Below are 26,424 nucleotides of genomic sequence, written 5' to 3'. Positions count from 1 at the left end.
ACACACACACACACACACACACACACACACACACACACACACACACACACACACACACACACACACACACACACACACACACACACACACACAGACAGACAGTGAGAGTGTGATACCTGGCTCACAGGTGAGTTCTGCCTTTATATAGCGCTGAAAGAGCCTGCTGTGTGATCTCTCTGACCTCTGCCATCTGTCTCTGTGGAGAAGAGGAGCTCAGAGTCACACTGAACACATCCACCAGACTGAAAAAAAAGAGAAAGAAAAAAAGGTAAAGAAATATTCAACATGCTCTGGGTGCTGCATTCTAAAGAGCAAAAATAAAAATGAAAAGTACATAATTCAGAGTAAGTGTATTAAATTAATAATAATACTAACAATAATAAAAAAATTAACAATTAAAAAATTAAATTACGAACAAATAAGCAAAAATGTAAAATTAACAAGAATAAATAAATTAAATATTTTTAAAAATTAAATAAAAATTAACAATTAAAATAAGTCAATATATAAATAAATGTAATAATTCTAAAATAAATGAAGATTTACAATAATTTTTGACAAAAGATAAAAAATAATAAATAAAATAAAAATTATTAGTAAAATAAAAATTAACAATTAAAATAAATAAATAACTAAATCTATAAATAAATGTGATATAAATGAGTTATAAAATAAAAAAGTACAATTATTTTTTAATTTAACAAAAACATTAAAAATTAAATATAAAATGTAATAAAAAGTAATCAAAATATAAATCGCCACACAGCAAGAAGGTTGCTGGTTTAAGCCCCGGCTAGGTGAATTGGCATTTCTCCCCGTGTTTGTGTGGGTTTCCTCCGGGTGCTCTGGTTTCCCCCACAAGTCCAAAAATATGGGCTATAGGTGAATTGAGTGAGCTAAATTGTACACAGTGTATGTGTGTGAATGAGAGTGTCTGGATGGGTATCCGCTGTGGAAAACATATACTGGATAAGTTGGCAGTTCATTCCGCTGTGGCGACCCCAGATTAATAAAGGGACTAAGCCTAAAAGAAAATGAATAAGTAAAGTAAAATGAAATCAAGATGTCTGAATAAATAGAGTCGACTAACGTGTAAAACAGCTAGAAGCATGTATTTGAGGCTCGGAGTGTGAACTGATGTGAATTTGCTTTTAATCTTGATGTGTTGAGGATCATTATCACCTGACAGAGCTGCTGCTGAAGTGCAGGGTTGAGTCATGCAGACCACCGGCGGGATTGTTCTTGCAGGAAAACCTCTCGATCAGAAGTGTTTCGTGTCAATTCTGCTTCTGAAACACTTTGATTTTGTTGATCTGAGTCTGAGAGCTCATGCTGACTCACACTCTTTGCTGTGAAAGTTTGTAGATTTCCACTAATTATAATAACAGTACTTTGCTTCATTGCCAAAAAATCTCATAAATACCTCATCATTATGTTCAGCTGCTGGATTGAATTCTGTGTGTGTGTGTGTGTGTGTGTGTGTGTGTGTGAGAGAGAGAGAGAGAGAGAGAGAGAGATACATAAAGAGAGAGAGAGAGAGAGAGAGAGAGAGAGTGTAAAATGTAGCTGCACAAATTATACTTTCCCAAACCTTTTTAAAAAATATGATCCATATTTTTGTTGTAAACAATCATTTTAACAAATATATTTTAAATTTATTTATAGAACAGTTCAGTCTAGTTTTTGAATCTGATTGGCTGATAGCCGTGTAATATTCTGCAATAACAGCATTTGTACAGCCTCCTCACTCTTCTATATTACTCGGCCCACATACAGCAACATAATGCACATTTGAGTCTTTTTAAGTCGACAGTGTAGTTGTTTAGATTGCAACTATCCACTTTATTTATAAGGATAGTGCCTATTTTAAAATATTTATCATTTCTGAGAGACAGCGTGTCGGCATCCATCAGCCAAAGACGGTTGATGTTGTCTAACCACAAGATGGCGCCAAAACCGCATAATAAGCCCTTGCTTAGGGTGCTTTCACACCTGCCTTATTTAGTTCCATTGAATCGCACTAGAGTTTGTTTTCTCTTTTGGTGTGGTTCATTTGGGCAGGTGTGAATGCAGCGATCATACTCGAGTGCACACTAGAAGCGAAGCAAAAAAACGTACCGAGACCTCCTTGAAGAGGTGGTCTTGGTACACCTTCAAACGAACCCTGGAGTGGTTCGTTTGGGATGAGAACATGATCCAAACTAAAACAGACCCAACCACAAAAAGTACTGCGCCTTTTGGACTAATCCAGCTGCCGTAGGCCGATGCGCTGTGCATTATGGGATATGGAGGAAAAATATTTGTTGACAGCGCTTTACCAACAGAGAGAGAGAGAGAGAAACATTACCTGATGTATAGTTGATAATATTTCTGCAAGATGACCATGTCTCAGTTTAGCTAAATTAATTCACGCCTCCTCCTGAAGTGACGAGCGATGCATTAAAACATTGTTTTCCAGCCGTGGTCGCGCTTCATTCTCAAAATGTATAGTTTGTCTAAAGCAGGGATACAATCAGCCAGTGCAGTCGTCCCTCCACAGTCAAAAGCGACATTTTGTGTCTGCCTGTTTGTTTACTTGCAGAAGTTCATTGGCATTTTCCTGCACGTGAATTCTGACCAATCGATAAGCAGTTTAGACAATATGTTTAACAACATCTGGCCAATGAATGATGTGAATTTTGTCAGATGACTGCATTTTGGTTCTTTTCAACTGGTCTGGACCAAAGCCAGCAGTGTGGTGTGAAAACAACCCAAAGACAGCAGAAAATGCTACAATGCATCATTTTTGGTCCGGACCAAATGAAGCAAACTACAGATGTGAAAGCACACTTAGAAGATTAAAGCAGCGTGTTTTCTTACTACAGCTGATCAAATCATTATTAACCTGGTAAGTGATATTCTAAGTCGATCTCTCTCTTTTGTATAGACTGCAACTATGCAGTTTAGTTATAAGGACAGTGCTTATTTTAAAACAGTCCTATCCCGTTTCTCAACAGAGTTATTCAGAGACCTCACCCCCGAACACCCTCTCCTTATCGCAAACAACAGGAGTCTGGTAGTAATTGCGCTGTTTTTTTGGGGGTTAATTATTGTGATATCCCGATCGCAACAGAGAAATACTGTAGACTGTAGCACTACATCTCTGTAGATGAATGGCATTTCATGTCAAGTTCAGCCTTATACTCTGAAAATGTGAGCAAAATCAGCTGTTTTGTCATCACTTTAGACATACGCTATAGAGCAGGGGTGTCAAACTCAATTCCTGGAGGGCCGAAGCCCTGCACAGTTTAGTTTCAACCCTGCTCCAACACACTTACCTGTAGGTATCAAACAAGCCTGAAGGACTCAGTTAGTTTGATCAGGTGTGTTTTATTAGGGTTGGAACTAAACTGTGCAGGGCTGCGGCCCTTTTGGAACTGAGTTTGACACCTGTGATCTAGAGTGTCATTCAAACACTAGCTCTAAAGTGACGTTGGTGAATTAGTAATGGCTTTTGCTGTTTTGTTGTCAGCTGCAGTTGTGAATGAATGGCGGAAGAAAGTAGTTCCTCATACAAAAAAGGGTTTTAGACTCTCCGTGTTTGATTTTCTTATTTATCTACACGATTGTGCCGTCAAACTGTTGTATAAACGCAGTATCACACTTGTAGCAGTATGATATGGCTGTATATTAGCACTGGTGGGGCACTAAGATACTCGGCCAGCGCCCTTGTGCCAACGCACACCTCCTACCAGTGCCGATATACAGCCATATTGCACTGCTACTTGTATGATATTGCTACGGTAGAGAGGGTATTAATATGCAGTTCTTACTAAGGTTGACGTCAATAGAAGGACCACCACACAAATGCAGAAGCAAATGGTCAGACATTGATTGAAGATTACCAAAACAAACACTTTTTCTTCAGTGGATTAACTTGCATGGATTAATTACAACAACAATGTGAGCTAACAAAACAAACATTGTACATTTTGATTTCAAATTACACCAAAGAAAGAAAGCCAAACCTAACTGATGATGTGGGTGTGTATAAATGAGGACCAAATGATTGTTTTTTAAGGCGAACAATTCAGTTGGAGGGTCCTTCAAATCACCAAGCCCACATATGAGCAACACCAGCGGCGAGAGCAGCTAACAATTTTTGCCTTGAAGAGCGTCTCCAAGGTTTTGTCAGGCCTCTTCATGGAGCTCTAGACATCAACTGGTGGGCGTTTCCTCAAGACAAGTTAAAAACAGCTTCAGCACCAAACCAGCATCTCTTTACATAAACACTCCGTATCCATGGAGACAGCATTATGCAACTGCGCTTCATTCTATTGGCTGCTCCTCCACCTCAATCAATTCCCAAAAACTTCTGACTTTCTTTGGTTTTTGCAGATGCAGGCTAGATTTACTCTCCTACGCACACACACACACGCACACACACACACACACACACACGCGCTATCACATGCACACTCTCACACACAAAAACACTCTGTCTCTCTCTCTCTCTCACACACACAAATGCACAAACACATTCTCACAAAACACACACACACACACACACTCTCTCTCTCTCTCTATTTCTCCCTCTCACATACACACACACTCACAAAACACAGACGTGACATGCACACGTGCACACACACGCATTCACAAAACAACAAAACACACTCTCAAAACAAACACACTCAAAACACGCACACGCACGCCCACACACTCACAAAACACACACATACACACACACACACACACACACACACACTCTCACAATACACAGTCACAAAACACACATGCACGACCAAAACACAAACATTCAAAACATACACACAAACACACGCACACACTCACACTAACAAAACACACAAACACACACACACACACACAAACACACTAACAAAACATACACAAAAACACACAAACACACGCACACACTCACACTAACAAAACACACAAACACACACACACACACACAAACACACTAACAAAACATACACAAAAACACACAAACACACGCACACACTCACACTAACAAAACACACACACACACACAAACACACGCACACACTCACGCACACACTTACACTAACAAAACACACACACACAAACACACGCACACACTCACACTAACAAAACACACACACACACACACACACACAAACACACGCACACACTCACACTAACAAAACACACACACACACACACACACAAACACACGCACACACTCACGCACACACTCACACTAACACACACAAACACACGCACACACTCACGCACACACTCACACTAACAAAACACACTCACACTCATAACACACAAAGCACACACACACTCACACAAAAACAGACAAACAAACACACGCACACAAACTCACACACTCACATCAACAAAACACACAGACTTAAAACACAAATCACACACACCCACACTCACATTACAGTCACAAAACACTCACACACACACGCACACACACAAACACATGCACATACACACACACACACACACACACACACACACATACACACACACACACACACACAAAAACACAAATACATGCACACACTCACACTAACAAAACACACACACTTAAAACACACACACACACTCACAATACACAGTCACAAAATACACACACATGCACACACGCACACAAACACACACACAAACACACACACAAACACACGCATGCACACACACAAACACATGCACGTGTGCAGACACATGCAGACACATGCACACACACACACACACACACACACACACACACACACACACACACACACACACACACACACACACACACACACACACACACACACACACACACACACACACACACACACCTGTGGATTTAAGGGGAGTGCTGAAAGCAGGCTGCAGTTTTCTGCCTACAGCTTGTTTTGGTGTGTGTAAGTGCTGTTCGCCCACTCTTCTCTCTCTCTGACATGTTCCTGTCATCCTCCATGTGCGTGGTGTGTGTGTTTGAGTCGTGACAGGCGTACATTTCAGCGTTTGCCCTCCTCTCTCTCCAAATTGCTCCTCTGTTTCTGTCTATGTGCAAATATGCAGTAGTGTTTGCTGAGTTTATTGCTGCACATTGATTACAGGGCTCCTATGATGAGGGTCATCTTTTGTAAGCTGTTTGGACAGAACTGTGTGCAGGTATAGTGTGTCCACAGTCATATTAGGCTAATATAAACACAAGTTTTTCTTTTTTTTAATTTCCTGACTTTACAGTTTTTCTTGTTTGCTTTGAACTGGTTAAAGAAACTAGGTTCCACTTTCATTATCATTATCCCAGCAGAGCAGTAGACAAGTCTTGCAAATGTGTAACCCATTCCCATTGGATTGACACATTTTCCCCACCATTTTTCAAAACACGGGTGTCATTCAAGCAGTCCAAACTCCATTGTTTTAGCTATGGTAACCAAAAGGAAACCATCTGTTCCCAACCATTAGAAACTACCAAGATCAGTATGAATTCACAGAAGCACCGGTTCGACACTCCTTCACACAAATCTTCAATTAGCAATCAGTCTGCCAACATTAAAAAAACGTGTGTATGCAGCGTTGATAAATGAGGCCCTGGGGCCTCATGTATCAACGCTGCATACGCACAAAAACTTTGCGTACGCCAGGTTTCAAGCTTATAATCACTCACGTTTGGATTTACTAACAATGAACTGAACGTGGGAATGTGCGCAGCTCCACGCCAGCTTCATGGCTGGCGTAGGCACATTTTTTTGTGCGTGTCTGTTTTATTTCCATTGGGGACTCCTAGAGGCAGTTGTGTTAAATTGCACTCTACAAAGTGTCTTTGAGCCTTGCAATGGCAGCTGTATGAGACGGGTTCATCTAGCAGGTATATAAGATTTCCATACCATACAGTTGACCAGCCAAACATTAAAGCGCAACTTGCAGCGGTCGCCTGTTTTCCCAATGTAATCTGAGCTATCTACTGCACGCACATTGCTATAAAGACACCACCTGAAGATGAATTCGCATGAGTGAATCAAATAAAATCAAATAAAATATGATGCACAGATTTATTAATGATTCCTACTTGTCTTTCTCGTGATTAATAGTTGGCAAAATCTGATATGTAGCGGGGGAAAAAAGAAGAATGAATTCATCAGACGCTGGATTCGAACCGAGTTCATGCTCAAACGTGTCAATACATGTTGGCATGCGTTTTACGAGCTGCGCCACTGAGACTGTTAAGGTTACTGCAACACTTTACACCTATAAATCACTATATAGATGTGCTATATATTTCTCTATATTTCTCTTTTAAATCCACAGTGCGATGTTCAGACCCAACTGTGTTAACCGCATCAGCTAAACTCTCCCACTCTATTTTTTTTCTTTTGTTGTTAGTTCCGGAGGACAAACTTGCAAATAACACCGCTTTTCTCCGGTCTACCTCCGAAAGGAGCACCTACAATTCACATTCTGTTCAAAGTTTCTCTTTTTGCTTGCTTTTGCCTTTGCTTTTTCATTGGGTTTTGCCAAAGTAGAGTCATTAGCATATTCATACGGGGGAGGAGGCAGGGAGGGGTTTTGCGCTCGTGCATGTTGCGCTCAGTTTCACGTTCATTCAGATGTACAAAAGAATATGCGTGAGATTCGGCGTACGCAGTGTTTCATACATCTGAATTTTTTCTGCATACGCACATTTACAGCTTTGTGCGTACGCAATGTTTTAGTATGATTTCCACGCAAGTCTTCGTACATGAGGCCCTAGATCACTTTCGAGACCCAACTTCTGTCTTTCTCCTCACACTGATGACAACCACACATACACGTTTTTAGCCATTAAATAAAGTACATTTAAAGAGTTTACACTTAGATATTGCTTGACAACTGTGAGCAGGTTTGGCATGCTGTCCCGGGAGAGAACCCTGAGCTCGGAGATAGTTGAGCCCAGGGCTCCCGCCAGGTCCATAGAGCATGTGAGGGGAGTACGAGATCAGGTGGTTCTCCAGAGCTCCCCTTTTTTGTAAAGGAGAAAAGGGGGTGGATGGGGGGTTTCTTCGGAAAACGAAGATAAGGGAAAAATATCTAGCTAGGCTACTTATAGTGAGTTAGGATAGATCTGATTGGCTAACTAATGAGTGTAGATAGGTGGCCAGCTGCAGTCAATTATATCACATGCTCCTCTCGAAATTATGTTAAAAACTTCACTTAATCCTTGTCTCCTATGAAAGTGTATTGTTTTTGATTATGGTACAACGGTATTGAAATTTATTATATTGCTATTTTTAGATTTTAGATCCCATGGTATACCATATTACAGCCCAAGCCTACTTCCAACAGCAGCCTAGTTTTCCCATGCGGTCTTCCATTCAGGTACTGAACAAACTCAGCCTTGCATAGCTTCAGTGAGTAAAGCTGCGGTCACACTAGAGTTTGTGTGTGCGAAATTCTGTTGTACGGCGCTGCGAAAAGGGGCGGGATTAAACAAGATTAGACATTAAAAAAGTGATTGCTCCATGTTTTAAATTTCTGTCCAGAGAGGTCATGTTTTGATTCTTGATTGGTCACAAGTGGCAGTCAAGGGATGCGATTTCGCAGGTCAGAGTTCACCAAGCTTGAACATTGCACTGCAGCAACCTTGACGAAACTTGACGCATGACCCTGCGTTTCCGGTCTGACACATTCGCGTGCGTATGAATGATAGTCTATGGGAGGAAAAGCTCAGTGTGACCACAGCTTAACTGGTCTTGGGCTGCAGGGGATATGGCTGTACTATATTATACTAATAGTGTGTTTTATTGTGGGTGGAGATGAAATATTGTTGTAAAAAAACACTTGCACCCAAAATACTCTCGTTGCATAAATAAGCACCCAAAATACATTAAATGTAAGTTTAAAAAAGACAAAAAACAGTGTGATATATACAGTTAAAGTCAGAATCATTAGCCCCCTGAAATATAAGTTTGCTCGTTTTTTTTTCTCAATTTCTGTTTAACAAAAAGAAGATTTTTTCAACACATTTCTAAACATAATAGTTTTAATAACTCGTCTCTAATAACTGATTTATTTTATCTTTGCCATGATGACAGTGTTGTAAAATAGGAATCATTTTTTTATTATTTTTGTCTCTTTTTCTTTTAATCAAACAATTATTTGTATTGGTCATGTAAGGGTCATATATTAACTGAACTTCCACTGTTGTGTGTGAGTGCTGTGCATACTAATTAGCATTTTTGCAGAAGTAGATAGATGCGGGTCCAAAATTAAATTCAACGTTGCAGAAACTTCCTGTCTGAAGAGAGGTGTTAAAACTGAACACAGAACACAGAAAGTTGTGTGCTTTTTTGTTGTGCAAAGAATTCGTAGAAAAAGAGGAAGTATGTCGAAGGTGCGGCAAATGGAGGACTGAAAAATGACTGACAAGTGACGTTACACCAAAACTCCACCTGTTAAGATGTGTTGTGTATATATGCTGGAGTCAGGAAATGTATGTTAGTTGTGAACCTCCTGAATGTAATTTTTGTATTGCATTGAGGTAAAGTAACCCAGAGCTCTGTCATTAAATTATTCATTTGTATCTAATAAACTAGTAATATTTTTGGCATTGAAGAAAACCCTCTCCAGACCTTTTCTTATTGAACATGCATGGAATTGGCTAGAAATTCCAACAACAGTAAATAATATTTACTAGATATTTTCAAGACACTTCTATATAGCTTAAAGTGACATTTAAAGGCTTAACTAGGTTAATTAGGTTAACTAAAGGGTAATTAGGCAAGTTTTTGAATAACAGTGGTTTGTTCTGACTATCGAAAAAAATATAGCTTAAGGGGGCTAAAAAAATTGTCCCTAAAATGGAGTTTAAAAAATTAAAAACTGCTTTTATTCTAGCCGAAATAAAACAAATAAAACTTTCTCCAGAAGAAAAAATATTATCAGATATAATGTGAAAATTCCCTTGCTCTGTTAAACATCATTTGGCAAATATTTTAAAAAGAAGAAAAAAAAATTCGAAGGGGGCTAATAATTCTGACTTCAACTGTATATTCCCCACAAAACTGACCTGTGAACTCATCCAAAAGCTGTTTCATGTGCAGTAAAGACTTTTTATTTGTAATAAAGTGCACAGATGGATTGTGCAGAACCATGTATTAAGAAAGCAACGGCGTCAATTTCAAACTCCATTATGTCTGGCGAGTGGGAGAAATCAAGAGGTGATTTTCTCCTGATGTGCGTCATTGAGGACAGGTGTAGTGCTCTGGATGACCATCAGAAGTTGAAAGCCATTCCTCACAAACTAAGAGAGGACGTGTGTTCCACCAATTTCCATTTATTAGTATCAATTGAATTCTCTTCCAACAAAAGACAGACGAAAAAAAAAACTCTGATTCAGTTCGGATGCTGGTAGCACTTTTACAATTTGGATCATTGAGAAAATAAATAAAAATCAAGAGTCAATTTACGGCATAAATGGTGGTGCAACATGGCAACAGTTGTCTTATTTCGATGAGTCAGAACACACACAGTTGTTTTAAACCGAACATTGTTTTTTTTTTCTTTCATTTTTTGCTATAAAAAACCCTACAGAACATTAGGTTTGTGAAAACACAAAATCAAATCACACAATATAACAAAAACAAGAAAACCAAACCCATAAATACTACCGCAACTGCTTTTTCAAGCATTCTCTCAACTTATAAATCAAGAGACTCCAAGAAACATGTGGTTTCCTTCTTTTATATACAGGTTTACAGCTATTTACACTGTACATTTATGTCAAAATAAATCATCAGTATGTCAAATCATATTGTGCACACCACAGAGATGCTGAGAAACATCAGGGGTCATCATCAAAACTCCCCATGTAACACTAATTTTTTTATAAGCGCACACACGCTCACACCCACACACCTTTAGATGGGTCGTCGTCACACACATCAAAGTTTAGTTTCAACATCCTCCACATTAGCACGACAGACGTGACCATTTAAATGCTGGTTATTTTAAACCTGGTTTGACATTTTGTGTTGTAAGGGCAAAACATCTGCAATCCGACAGCTGAGAAACTGATAATAAAAAATAACAATGCTAACGTGTGGATACGACAGTAAAACGGACAAGTTCACTGCGGTGGCTCACAGAACTAGACGAGACGAGCATGCTGCTTTCTTTTAGTTCATTTTCACAGCAGTTTTCAATGCAAAACTCACTCAGATTTGGATTTTTTAAAAAGCAGGGCCGTCGAAAACCTGGAAACTGAAACATAATCATTGAAAATATTCGATTTTGACTTTATCGGCAATATTTGAGGCATAATGTGATATTTTATTTCATTTATTATCACTGTTATAAATGCTAGTAAATGGAAGTTTAAATGGGTATATATAATTAAACATACAAAGATAATATTTAAAATAATTATAAATGTTATTATAATTATTTCAAATATTAATATTGTATGTTTAATTAATTATATATATATATATATATATATATATATATATATATATATATATATATATATATATATATATATACACATATAATTAAACATACAATATTAATATTTAAAACAATTATAAATGTTATTAAATACAAGTGTAAATAATAAAAAAATAAATAAATAAATAAACATACAATAATAATGTTTAAAATATATTATTAACTTTATTTAAAATATTATTATATTTATTTTAATATAATAATATTTTAAATATTCATACATTTTCCCAGAGATGGGTTGCGACTGGAAGGGCATCCGCTCTGTAAAAAATGTGCTGGATAAGTTGGCGGTTCAATCCACTGTGGCAGCCCCGGATTAATAAAAAAGACTAAGCTGAAAAGAAAATGAATGAATATTCATAAGTGTTGATAAATGCAAGTGTAATAATTTGTATAATTAAACATACAATAATATTATTTTAAATAATCGTTAATGTTATTATCATTATTATAAAAATTATTGTTATGTGTTTAATTGTATATAATGATATTTAAAATAACTATTAATGTTAGTAAATGCAAGTGCAAATAATTACATATTATTAAACATATAATAATAAAATTTAAAATAATTATAAAATGTTAGCAGATGCAAGTGTAAATAATAAAAAATAAATATATAAATAAACATACAATAATAATAATTGAAACAATAATAACAATAATAAATGATAAGGATAATAATAATATTAATAATAATAATAATAATAATAATTATTATTATTATTACTATTATTAAATAAATAATGCTAAACACATCTAACTAAACATATATAATCTAAACACATTATTATGTTATTATTTTTATTCTACCAATTAGAAAACTCTAGAAACACTATTTTCCTCTCCATATGCACCAGACACTTTCTTATAAACTATATTTCTGGAAAACAATTATGAGTTTTGCGCAGGTGAGTAGGTTGGACAAACCACCTGTAGCAAATTCAGTATGGGGTCGTGTGAGAAATCTGCAGAGTGAATGGCGACATCAATAGCCTGAGGTATCAAGACATTTGTGCTGCCCAGTAGATTACAAACCACAGGAGAGGGCAAATTCCTCAGCAGAATAGCGCTCCTCATACTTCAGCCTCCACATCAAAGTTCCTGAAAGCAAAGAAGGTCAAAGTCCTTCAGGATTGGCCAGCCCAGGACCAGACATAAACATTATTGAGCATGTCTGGCATAAGATGAAGGAGTAGGCATTGAAGATGTCAAGTGGGCTTGACAAACCACCTATAGCACACACACTTTCCACTCTATATGCACCAGATACTTTCTTATAAGCGAAAGGAAGGGCATCCCCTGTGTAAAAAATATACCGGAATAGTTGGCGGTACATTTCGCTGTGGCGACCCCTAATAAATAAGGGACTAAGCCGAAGAAAAATAAATGAATAAATATTACATTATTGTGGTATTTTCACATGACATTAGTATCATATATGTGGCCTATGCTCTTTTGAGTTCATGCTGTTTTGTTTCTCTCTTCTATTTTCTATTAGTATTCCCTACAGTACAGTAATGGAAGTCATTTGAAATTCTCAAAAAATTTACCAAAAGCTTTGATTTTTTTACCAAAAAATTTGACTTTTTTCTCACCTCAATGCATAATAAACACAAATAAAGTTAGTTACTAACATTATGCCTCAAATGCCATCAACAGATATGAACTTGTATTTAATCAGATCCAAAACATACTTCAAGAAATAGGTGAAGAACCAATAAGATTGCACAGTGGGCGGAGCTACTCAACATGTTATGAGCGACGGCCCTGCTTCCAAAAGTCCAAACACAAGATTTCACACTCATTTTCATTCATCCTGTTTTATCGCTTCATTTAAATCCCCTTCAACAACTGAGAAACACAGTTACACCAAGTTTTGCTGGAGTGCTTGAATATATAAATATATTTTTAGGTCTTGCTCTCTCTCACTTTGGTCTGCATTTTTGTTTTGGCCTTTAAACTCTTCCTCCCACTCTGTTTACGTCTGTCACAGCGTGTTATGAGTTGGGGGAGGAATCATCTGGCAGTGATATTTTAACGTCTGCTTTGACACGGCGAGGGCGGAAAGGTGATGCGCGTTTCACTTCTGAAGGAGCGCGTGTGTGTTTGTATGTGTGTTCAAGTCCAGCGGATATGAATGCGTGACCTAACCCTGAAGATAACCGTAGTGTTTTTCAGAAGTATTGCTTATCTACAGTACATTGCCTTAATAGTTCAAGTAAGCAGTTCGATTCTTTAAAGAAAGCAGTTGTGTGATCTGTTAGAGTAAATATTTATGCTTTCTCCCAATTTATAACCGTTTAGATACGTAACAATCGGAATTCTTTACATTCAATCCACCTTTTTCCCAGCATTTGATGATTGCGTTTCAAATTATTGGATGCACTCTTGATTTAGAGAACTCAAACTAAATAATTTAAAATATGGTTGAATTGAATTTTACTTTCCATATACCTTACAGTACAGTAATATTCATGCTCTGCTGGAAGTCATTTGCTAATTCCATTAAGTCACCTTTTAATATTGGATGCACTGTAAAAAGTGATTAGTTAACTTCTTAAAAAAGTGAGTAAACTCGTTGCTTTTGAAGCAATTAGTTGACTTAATATCAATTAGATGATTTTTCTTTAAAAAGCGAGTAAACTCAATGTTTATAAGCGATTAGTTGACTTTACTTTTAGAAAGTGGGTAAACTTGATGCTAAAAAAGAGTGATTTGTTGACTTTAAAAGCAATTAGTTGATTTTAAAATTATCAGTTGACTTTACTTTAAAAATTAGGTAGACCCCATTGCTTTTAAACCCTTTTTGAGTAAAGTCAACTAATCACTTTTAAATCAATTAGTTGACTTTTTTAAGTAAACATGTTGCTTTAGAAGCGATCAGTTGATTTTACTTAAAAAAGTGAGTAAACCTGTTGCTTTAAAAGTGATTTGTTCACTTTAAAAGCAATTAGTTGACTTTACTTAAAAAAGTGAGTAAAACCATAGCTGTTAAAGTGATTTATTGACTTTACTTTAAACAAGTGAGTAAACCTGTTGCTCTTAAAGCAATTAGTTAACTTAAAAAAATGGGTAAACCCATTGCTTTAAAAGCCATTGGTTGACTTTAAAAGTGATTGGTTGACTTCACCTAAAAAAATTGGTAAACCCACTGTTTTAAAAGTGATTGGTTGACTACTTTAAAATTGGGTTAACCCATTGCTTTAAAAGTGACTGGTTGACTTTAAAAGCGATAAGTTGACTTAAAAAAGGGTAAACTCGTTTCTTTAAAAGCCATTGACTGACTTCACTTAAATAAATGGGTAAACCCGTTGCTTTAAAAGTCATTGGTTGATTTTAAAAGTGATTGGTTGATTTCAAAAGCAATTGGTTTACTTTAAAACCGATGGGTTGATTTTTAAAGCGATTAGTTGACTTTAAAAGCGACTGGTTTACTTTAAAAGTGATTGGTTTACTTTGAAAGTTATTGGTTGATTTTAAAAGCGAATGTTTGACTTCAAAAGTGATTGGTTAACTTAAAAAAAAAAAAAAAAAATAGGTAAACCTGTAGCTTTAAAAGTGATTGGTTGATTTCAAAACCAATTGGTTTACGTTAGAAGCAATTGGTTGATTTTTAAAAGCGATTAGTTGATTTTAAAAGCGATTGGTTGACTTTAAAAGGCATTGGTTTACTTTAAAAGAGACTGGTTGACTTTAAAAGCAATTGGTTTACTTTTAAAGTGATTGATTTATTTTAAAAGTGGTTGGTTGATTTTAAAAGTGATTGGTTTACTTTAAAAGCATTTGTTTTACTTTAAAAGTGATTGGTTGATATTAAAAGCAATTGGTTGACTTTAAGAGTGATTGGTTGACTTTAAAAGCGATAAGTTGACTTAAAAAAGGGTAAACTCGTTTCTTTAAAAGCCATTGACTGACTTCACTTAAATAAATGGGTAAACCCGTTGCTTTAAAAGTCATTGGTTGATTTTAAAAGTGATTGGTTGATTTCAAAAGCAATTGGTTTACTTTAAAACCGATGGGTTGATTTTTAAAGCGATTAGTTGACTTTAAAAGCGACTGGTTTACTTTAAAAGTGATTGGTTTACTTTGAAAGTTATTGGTTGATTTTAAAAGCGAATATTTGACTTCAAAAGTGATTGGTTAACTCAAAAAAAAAAAAAAAAAAGGTAAACCTGTAGCTTTAAAAGTGATTGGTTGATTTCAAAACCAATTGGTTTACGTTAGAAGCAATTGGTTGATTTTTAAAAGCGATTAGTTGATTTTAAAAGCAATTGATTGACTTTAAAAGCGATTGGTTGACTTTAAAAGGCATTGGTTTACTTTAAAAGAGACTGGTTGACTTTAAAAGCAATTGGTTTACTTTTAAAGTGATTGATTTATTTTAAAAGTGGTTGGTTGATTTTAAAAGTGATTGGTTTACTTTAAAAGCAATTGTTTTACTTTAAAAGTGATTGGTTGATATTAAAAGCAATTGGTTGACTTTAAGAGTGATTGGTTGACTACTTAAAAAATGGGTAAACCTGTTGCTTTTAAAGTGATTAGTTTATATCAAAAGCAATTGGTTTACTTTAGAAGCGATTCGTTCATTTTAAAAACAATCGGCTTACTTTAGAAGCAATTGGTTGACTTTACATAAAAACTGAGTAAACTCAATGCTGTTAAAGTGAATAATTGATATTACTCTAAAAAGTGAGTAAACCTGTTGCTTTTAAAGCAAGTTGAGTTTACTTAAACCCAAAAAATTAAAATTCTGTCATTGTTTTACAGTGTGGATGAAGTGTGAGCAGAATAAGTACCCAGTTAAAAAACCCACTTCACTGCCCGTTTGAAGTTCAACAGAAGTTTCTCTCACAATTCCCACACAGCATCATGGGCCATAGGAAAAAGGTGGATATGTGCCTTTGCTTTGTTACACATGTAACACGTTAAGAAGCAACAAAAATCACAAGTAAATGCAGCGTACAAAAAGTTATTTCGAAAACCAAAACTTGATAGTATTGCTATTTTATCCTGCCACTTATAACTCACATTATCCCATCGTAGACACCAGGCTAATGCTGCCTTCAAGTCATGCCAGAATGATTTGTTTACAAGACGAGAGCATAAACAGCATCGCAATGTCACAATTAGTGTAATTACTTTCATTGAGCACAGACTTTGTGAGTTAAGGGCATGTTGATTTAAGAATTATGCCAGCAGCTAATTGCTATCATAATAAGCGGTAATTGTTGATTGTTGATTCAGTTTGTGCACACTTTGCGTACGCTTCACAAAGAGCAACCAAAAAGCTTGCAATAAAATAGTACTCATTAAAGCAGTTTATGATCTGACAAGCTCGAGCAATTAAACTACATTTCCCATCATTCAATAAAACAGGGATTCAGAAACCTTTTGTTTCTGCCAAAGCTAACATATATTAATATATTTACCTGAGATTCTGAGCTAAAATTAAATAACAACACGTGTTCATGTTTTGCAGCCAAAACAGTATGGTATATTAAATTATCATTCTTAAATATGCTTTTATCAAGTTTTTTTATTCATTCATTCAGTCATTCATCTTCAGCTCAGTCCTTTTATTCATCAGGGGCCGCCACAGCGGAATGAATCGCCAACTCACCAAGCAAATGTTTTCTACAGCGGATACCCTCCCAGCTGCAACCCAGTTAAAGTTAAAGAAATAAAAAAAAATTAAATTAAGTAAAAAAAAAATATTTAAGTGAAAATATTAGTTTAACAGTATTATATGATAAAATAAAATGTTTTATTGTTGTTTAATTTTATTAAATTAATCATTTGGTCTTCATCAGTTCTTATACTTCCTGATGTTATTGCAGTTTAAGAACTTTAAATAAATAAATAAATAAATACATTAATTAATTAAAAAAATATTTATTATATTAAAGCTTTATTAAGTGTTTTTTATTATATATTCTAATATTATATTACATTTTATTTAATTAAGCATTTACTCTGTCAAAGAAGAGTAAATGTCTGTCGCAGTCAAAGAAATTAAAATAAATGAATTAAATTTAGTAAAAAAAATAAAATTAAGTGGAAATATTCATTTTAACACTGTGTATATATTAAAATAAAACATTATATGAGCTTTTATTAAGTGTTTTTATTCTATATTTTAATTAATTATTCATTTGGTCTTCATCAATTCCTGATGTTATTGCAGTTTAAGTTAAATTAATAAAGTTTAAATAAATAAATAAATAAATAAATAAATAATTTAATTAATGAATTAATAAATAAAAAAAATAAGTGATAATAAAAGTATTAAAGTTTTAACAGTATTCATTCATTCACTCAATCATTTTACCTTTATTAATCATATTTAATTTTATTATTCAGTAGGTCTTCATCAATTCCTGATGTTATTGCAGTCAATTAAATTAAGATAAATAAATAAAAGTAAAAAGATAAAATTAAGTGAAATTATTAGTTTTAACAGTGTTATATAATAAAATAAAATATCATATAAGCTTTTATTAAGTGTTTTGTGTTCTATATTTTATTATTGTATTTTCTTTTATCTAATTCATCATTTGGTCTTCATCGATTCTTGATATTATTGCAGTTTAAGAAATAAAATAAATAATTTAATAAAATTAAGTGATATATATATATATATATATATATATATATATATATATATATATATATATATATATATATAAATATATATAAATAATGTAATTAATTTTCTGCTTCTATTAAATAACTGATTGCAAATCTCAAATATGCACGTTATTTTGATTTATCAACTTTTCCAGAAAAAAACAATAAAGATTTTTTCACCTAAAAAATCATTCTGTAATCATGATTTCTTTCCGCGATGACTTGAAGGCAGCATAAGTCCACCAAAAGAACCGATCAAACAGTATGACTGATATAATCCAATCCTCGACACATACACAAATACAGACAATTGACAAACGCATACAAACACACACACTACGCCAAAGACGCACAAACAATCACATGACTTATATTGTATTTTCTGCTTCTGCTCTTTTTTCTTGAATTACCATCTAAATTGCACATTTGATTTGGGAGGGACACTAAGAACTTCTTTCTTCAGCCCTTTTGGAAATGAAAAGAAATGAACAGCGTTTTTGGCAGCGTTGAACTCACATTGGCAGTGTCATTGCATACTGGTTAAGTGGTTGATGCAATCCTCTGCAAGATGTGTACATTACATTGAGGAATGCTAGTTTAGATCAAAGGATTCCTGTGGTTTTGCTTTGCCCACACACTTTTAAAACACTCATTCCAATCTCATCTATCTCCTTTTGCTTTTGAGACATTTTAGCAATGTACTCTACGCAAGTACACGAATGCTTTGGTCAGTGCATTACAAGTGCGTTATCCTGATGGGATATTTACACTCTCATTAACCTTAAGGGAGCGATAGAGTTCCTTTCAGAATAAATGACGTATGATAGAGAAAACTGATCATAGCTCCTCTTGTGGTGACTTTGAGAATGCAACACATTCCTGTTTTACCTGGAATTAAAGTGAGACGATTTTATAAAGCTTACCGATGTGTGTAATGTAGCTGTTTATGGATATGAAACATCAAAATATATGGAGTTATTTTCGCACAAAGCCTTTAGTAATTCGGTCAGATTGAAAAATATGCGCTTAAGTGACTGGATGGAAAAAAAAATATATATATTTGTAAATATGTTAATTAGTAAATATATAAACGATCATGGCAACATTTTTTGAGATCATCTCCAAGTATTGCACGATTGTAACAAGCCTAGTTTCTGGAAAATGAATACAGAGTGTAAAGTAAAAAGTGGGGAAAATGATGACAGCATATATATGTAGAAAATGCAAGTTAATACCTGGTTAAAAGGCAACACAGGCTCGTTGTGAAAATGTACCCTCATATACATTTCTGGAGAGCGTGAATTATGTAGCCCTAGCTAAGCATGGCTGCATTTCTTCTTCAAAATGAATGATACGGGGTGGTGTGACGCCACAGACGGCTAAATTTCCTTTTAGAAGTACTGGCTGACTGCTTACCTTCATGTGGACGGCTTTTCCACTGTTACCAGTTTACCCAGTGGCTCACCGCATATGTCAGCTGACTTGAGACGCAGAAAGAAGTTGATTGTGATGATGGGGTTCGAGTGCGGTAGAACTGTTCCAGAAAACAGGTAAAACAAAAAACATAGGGCAAAAAATAACAAGTAAATATCAGGGTGAGAACGTAGTAAGGTCTGAAAAACGTGGTAAAAATCAGGCGGCCATGAGGGCTTTTCTTTGACCCTAGAGATCGATTGAGTTTAGGGAAGGGGGTAATTGGGTCAATCGGTGATTTTGAAAATACTATAGGTTGCGTTTAGGGAAGGGGGTAGTCAGGTCAATCAGGGCGCTTTTGAAAACAATATCAGTGGGGTTTAGGGAAGGGGGTAATCGTGTCAATAGGTGCTTTAGAAAACACTCTGTTGCGTTCAGGGAAGGGGGTAATCGGGTCAATCTTTACTTTCGAAGACACTAATTGTTGGGTTCATGGAAGGGGGTAATCGGGTCAATCTGTACTTTTGAAAACACTATCAGTTGAGTTTAGGGAAAGGGGTAATCGCGTTAATCGGTGCTTTTGAAAACACTATCGGTTGGGTTCAGGAAAGGGGGTAATCGGGTCAATCTGTACTTTTGAAGACACTAACGGTTGGGTTCAGGGAAGGGGGTAATCGGGTCAATCTGTACTTTTGAAGACACTAACGGTTGGGTTCAGGGAAGGGAGTAATCGGGTAAATTGGTACTTTTGAAAAACACTATTGGTTGGGTTCAGGAAAGGGGGTAATCGGGTCAATCTGTACTTTTGAAGACACTATCTGTTGGGTTCAGGGAAGGGGGTAATCGGGTCAATTGGTACCTTGAAAACACTATTTATTGGGTTTAGAGAAGGGGGTAATCGTGTCAATCAGTGCTTTTGAAAACGCTATCTGTTGGGTTCAGATAAGGGGGTATTCTGGTCAATTGGTGCTTTTGAAAACAATATTGTTTGGGTTTAGGGAAGGGGTTATCGGGGTATTATGTGCTTTTGAAAACACTACTGGTTGGGTTTAGGAAAGGGGGTAATCAGGTCAATCTGTGCTTTTGAAAACAATACCCGTTGGTTTAGGAAAGGGGGCAATCAGGTCAATCGGTGATTTTAAAAAACCCTATCGTTTGTGTTTAGGGAAGGGGGGACTTGGGTCAATCTGTTTTTTTGAAAACACTATCGGTTGGGATTAGGGAAGGGGGTGGGTGGGGTTTATCGGTTGGTTGGTCAGCGGTCTCTGGTGGATTTACACGAGAATAGCAGGCATAAATGGTAGTAGCAAGAGAAATTTGAGATCTGAATAAGCGTACAAAGCAGCCTCTGGTGGATTCGTAAAAACAAAAACTGCAAAAATGGTACCTCTTGGGACATATTTCACGATCTCCAAAAATGTATATGGGGTACTTATCAATAATGAGTTTGGGTTGGAAAAAGGGGCGGAATTGGATGGTGACACATTTCGATAAGCATTCTTGTGTTTGCATTCTTGTTCTTGCGTAGACCCACTAAAGATGATCGTTAAAATGATCTCTTTTGTTTTGTTTTATACATTTATTGGAATGTTCTATATAGATCAGGAATTTTCCCTACACCTCGGAACTGATCCAGTCAATTAAGTGAGTGAATTCTTCTTTTTTGATGTTGTTGTTTTGTTTAAACAAGACCTCTTTTTTCAGTCACATAACAGCACTCACAGGTACATACAGACGACGAAAAGTTCCAGCGAATTTCTACACTGTTCAACATCAAGAAGTGACAAAAGTCCAACACACACACACACACACAAGTTCATCCCTCCTTCAGCTAGGTATTGCACTGTGGTTTGCGATCCTTATCCGGATCAATCCTTACGTTCGGAGGGAGGTGGGACACAAACATTGTGATAGTTCAGGAGATTGTTTTCAGCCGTTTTTCTTTTTTCAAGTGAAAGTCAATGATAGAAGTCACCCTGTTCTGCGGTCCGTCTGCTCAAGAGAACAGTTGAGCTGTCAAACCTTTTTTTTCTTTTTTCTCTTTTCTCAAGGAAGACGAGTCTGTTTACCTCTCGTAGATTTCTATTTTTTGAACACAAGACTTTCTCTCCCGGTGATCTTGGCAGTGCTTAGCCTCTTTTTGGTGGGAAAAGAATTCAAATAAAAACAAGTGAATAAAGGAAGGGTCTGCAGAAAAACAAAATAGATAGAGAGAGAAAGAAAGATAGTTGGATGGCTTTTGGTACCCGTCTTTAAGCTTGTGCATATCAACAGGGTTTCGAAGGTGTGGTTTACTATTGGTGGGCGGGGCCTTCAAGCTTTAAGAGCGTGCCATTGGGCAACGGCTGTGCGCGGGTGACTCATCATGTCTTTCCAGTGTTTTACTTCTGCTGGACCGCTCTTCCAGGATAGATAGATCTAGAAAAGAAGAAGAGGAGGAGATGAAATGGGAAGAACCTAGCTATTGTCTTCGACTCTGCCCTGTTATTTGATAAGCAGGTAATGCAGTAGTTAAATCTTGCTTTTTAGTTGAGATTACAATCCAAAGTGACCTGGACTGATGCAACTCAATTTATATAGGTATTGGTCAATCCAATATAAATTGCTTATAAATGGCACAAAACGCTTACTGGCACTCGTAGATTTAAGCACATTCCCCCCATCTTACTCTTTCTGCACTGGTTACCGGTATGTTTTAGATAGATTTTAACATTTTACTCATGATTATGGTTGAAAGTGATCTGGCTCCTTCCTATTTATCTGAACTTGAGACTGTTAACATAACTGGCTAGATGTTTACAGTCAGAAATTGTTAAAAGTTTCCAGATCAAAGTTAAAGAAAAAGGGAAAGCGGGCTTTTTACATTGTGGGTCCCAAATTGTGGGGACACTCTCTACCTCTTTCTATTAGAATACTCTCCACAGGATCCGTGTTCAAGAGGAAATTGAAATATCACCTTTTAGGAAAGGCTTTTAATACCCAAGTCATGTGAGCTTGCTTTTATTTGCTTCATGTTTTATGTTTTGAGTGTTGTTTTATTCCTTTGATCTTATCTGATAATGTTTCCACATTTTGTGTACAGCACAATGGTCAACGACTACTGTTACATTGTGCTACATAAATAAAGTAGGTCAGTAAGTAAGTTTAAAACAAAAACAGGAAAAATGGTAATCAACAATTCAACGAGTCACATTTCGGTAACATTTTATATTAGTGTATAATTCACGCTCCTAACAAACCATTAACAACCCATTACCTAAGACTTTTAGCTCAATAAACTACTAATTAGCTGCTTATTAATAGCAAAGTCCCTTTAAACCAAGTCATTTCACTCGGCGGCCATCTTTGAAACACCTCTCGGGCATTATTCTTGGGCATTCTGTCTGAATGGGGAAACATCTCTCCAAAACTGCCTAGTTTACTATTGAATTTAATATTAGGAATCACCATTAAAATTAAACAACAGATGTTTCTTTAGTTTCATGATTGGCACTTGAACTAGAAAGTGGGCTTTATTCGCCATATATTAATTACTTTAACCTGCCTAGTCTATCTAATTAACCCAGTTAAGCCTTGAATTGTCACTTTAAGCTGTTTAGAAGCGTCTTGAAAAATATCTAGTCAAATATTATTTACTGTCATCATGGCAAAGATAAAATAAATATTATAAAAATATATAATAATTCAGGGGGGCTAATAATTTTGACTTCAACTCTATCTATCTATCTATCTATCTATCTATCTATCTATCTATCTATCTATCTATCTATCTATCTATCTATCTATCTATCTATCTATCTATCTATCTATCTATCTATCTATCTATATGTAGCATGACAAATTTTTAAACAAAGGTTTAGTGTATATCTGTAGTATAATATTTAGTATGTCAATATTTTCAACAAATATTTAATAAACAGCAATATTTATTACATTTAATTGTAAATTAAATATAAAATAAGATTAGAAACATTAAATTGAACATAACATAACATTAAACATAACATAACAATATTAAATTAAACATAATATTCTATATTTCATAAGCTATTTAGTTTTGATTGTTATTCTGCGTATCACTTTATCAATTTAATGTGAAAGAAAAATTCTATTTCTGTATCATTTATAACAATATAGAACACGTTTAGCCATTGGTATCTGCTTCTTGGTTGAAATATTAAGTATACATGAAATATACAGCTGAAGTCAAAATTAGTCGGCCTCCTGTGATTTTTTTTTTCTTTTTTAATATTTCCCAAATGATGTTTAACAGATCAAGGATTTTTTTTTTTACCATATTTCCTATAATATTTTTTTCTTCAGTTTAAATTTAAAAAAAAAACATTTTAAGGTCAATATTATTAGCCCCCTTAAGCATACATTTTTCAATTGTCTACACAGAACAAACCATCAAGATTAATATACAATGACTTGCCTAATTACACTAACTGTCACTTTAAGCTGAATACTAGTACCTTAAAAATATCTAGTGAACTATTATTTACTGTCATCATGGCAAAGATAAAATAAATCAGTTATTAGAAATGAGTTATTAAAACTATTATGTTTAGAAATGTGTTGAAAAAATCTTCTCTCGGTTAATCAGATATTGGGGAACAAATATACAGGGGGGCTAAAAATTCAGGATGACTACTAATTCTGACTTCACTCTGAATTCTGATAAATATTTCAGTTGTATATGCATGCTTTTCTTGACACAGTGAATATGTGGCATCACACCTTGCCTATGACATCATTGCGGCTCAGCCTGTCTTTATCCATGACTGTGATGACGATGGTGGTCTCTCTGAGAACGTGAGCGGGGACGTCAAAAGGGAAGGACTCGTTGAACACCGGGTTCAAACACCTCTTCATCACCACTGTCTTCTTCTTCTCCACTCGTTTATCTTTGTTCATCAACCACACTTTGACGTAGGGATCTGAAACGCACACAAACAGTCTGTCAGAATGGCTGTGGTGAATGCTAAAATACGTTGGAGATGATTACTGCGCGGATGCCACCTTGACACGGATGCTCCATTTGCACAGAAATCCTATAAGCACAGAATGGAACTGTTACATTTGCATTTAATCATTTGGGAGAGGCTTTGCTAAAAAAAAAATCAAGGTAAACATATACTGCTATAGGTGGGAAAATGAAGAGAATACCTCAGAGTTCTTGGTTTCTCTGGATTTACTAGGTATGGACTTGAGTAAAATGTTATTATTTGTTTTATTATGAATAGATTTCTTCCATGTTTTAAATAAAAATATAGCAATAATCAGGGTACAAGCATTTTAAAGTAGACCTATTATGCAAAAATCCCTTTTTTAAGAGGTTTAAACAGTTGTGTGGCAACAGTGTGTAAATATAGCCAGCCTCTAATACTACAAATGTATTTTTTCTTCTTTTTTTTATTACATTTGATGAAAAGAGCAATTAGTGATAATCTCTCTCTCTCTCTCTCTCTCTCTCTCTCTCTCTCTCTTTCTCTCTCATTAGCATAAACAGCCCTGAGTGAGAAGCAGCTGTCTGCTATCAGAGTTTTCCCCATACCTGATGATGATCATGTCAGCAACTAAGAGACATTATAAATATTGAGCTTTAGGATGCACAAATTGACATGTAGTCTCCACAGACGAGCTTCACTTCTTTTGACATTTTCAGTTTATTTGAATTGTTACGACTGAAGTTTATTTATTAGTTTATTATTACGGATTGTACTCTGTCTTTTTCTTTTGTCCCGCCTTCTTGTTGTTTTTCTGTTGTCTTATAGGCTCCCATACCGGCGTGATTCCGTATTCTGATTGGCTGCTGGTCGCAAAAGCACGTATAAAAAGGAGCTTCCGGCAGGGTTCGAGGAGCTCATTTCTGCTGCGTACGGTGTTTGGAGTGGAGCTCCTAGGTTTCCCTCACCCCTCTGGCCGACGACCAACAACCATTGTACTGATCACCATCATATGTTAAAATATTTTTGAGAGATTGAGCGTGTAGGGGTGACCTGCCTATTTATTTGATTACTTTTGACTTTAAGTTAGGGAGTAAGGTAAGATATTTGTATTTTTCTTTAAATGGTAATAGGTAATAGTAATAGGTAATTTAGTGGATTTATTTTATAGATTCTTTTGTTTGTTATTTTGGCCTGTGGTCACCCTGACGAAATGCTCATTTATATAAACCCTATTTTTCTATAATAAATATATTCATATATACTCTCAACTGAGTGTGTGAGTTTGGTTGTCGACCGAAGGGAATCTTTTGCTTTAAGTTTAGTTTAGTTTGGGAAATCCACCACCCCAACACATTTGTTTCTTCTTCGTTTATTATGCCCTTTTTGTTTCCCCTAGACTTGGGGCGTAATAGAATTTAAAGCGCCAGTCACCAAAACTGCACAATTTGGCTCAAAACCTAAGAGGGGCAGTTTTTTTTTAAAGAGTTATAAAACATTATGTGTTGGGTATTTTGAACTTGTAAGAAAAGGGCATAATAGGACTGCTTTAAGGCAAATTGAACTGCTATAATTTGTCTAATACTTATAGTGCAGTTTGTTGGTTAATCTAGTTAAATATTTGCATACTTCTCCAGCCTCCATATTTCATAATTTGAAATATTTAACAAACGATTTGGTTGACAACAGTGGTTCGAGACAAAGTTGTCCAGAATAAGGATGTCTATTATAGGAGTGTAGTGAGTGTTGTGTAATCTAAAGTCATTTACACTTGAAAAATGCAACCTCGCACGCTTGTGGATGATTCCACCCCCCACCCCCCCATATTTGTCACAGATCTCTTAGGGCTCTATTTTAACAATCTAAGCACCCAGTCTAAAGCGTATGGTGCAAAAGCATTAAGAGAGTGTCCGAATCCACTTTTGTTTTTTAAGGATGGAAAACTGAACGCTTCACTGGTGAGAAAACAGTT

General features: G+C 35.6%; 2 protein-coding genes across 4 annotated transcripts in view; both read right to left on the bottom strand.

Annotated features, from left to right (window-relative positions):
- Positions 1 to 26,424, bottom strand: part of slc25a22b (solute carrier family 25 member 22b) — a 473,977-nt gene that overhangs the window by 93,803 nt on the left and 353,750 nt on the right. The gene's annotated exons all lie outside the window — the stretch shown is intronic.
- The window catches only part of syt7b (synaptotagmin VIIb), a 295,403-nt gene continuing 289,406 nt past the window's right edge, over positions 20,428 to 26,424 (bottom strand). For 2 of the 3 annotated variants that reach the window (XM_068222145.2, XM_068222146.2), the window contains 2 exons: positions 24,244 to 24,443; positions 20,428 to 21,921 (listed from right to left, as the gene is read on the bottom strand). In XM_068222145.2, the coding sequence (XP_068078246.1) occupies positions 21,817 to 21,921; positions 24,244 to 24,443 (305 nt within the window). In that variant the 3' untranslated portion in view covers positions 20,428 to 21,816. 3 annotated transcript variants of the gene reach the window in all.

The sequence above is a fragment of the Danio rerio genome, chromosome 7, assembly GCF_049306965.1.
Source record: "Danio rerio strain Tuebingen ecotype United States chromosome 7, GRCz12tu, whole genome shotgun sequence".
Classification (NCBI taxonomy): domain Eukaryota; kingdom Metazoa; phylum Chordata; class Actinopteri; order Cypriniformes; family Danionidae; genus Danio; species Danio rerio.
Note: the sequence above shows the minus strand (reverse complement) of the source record. Positions and strands in the feature narration are given on the sequence as shown.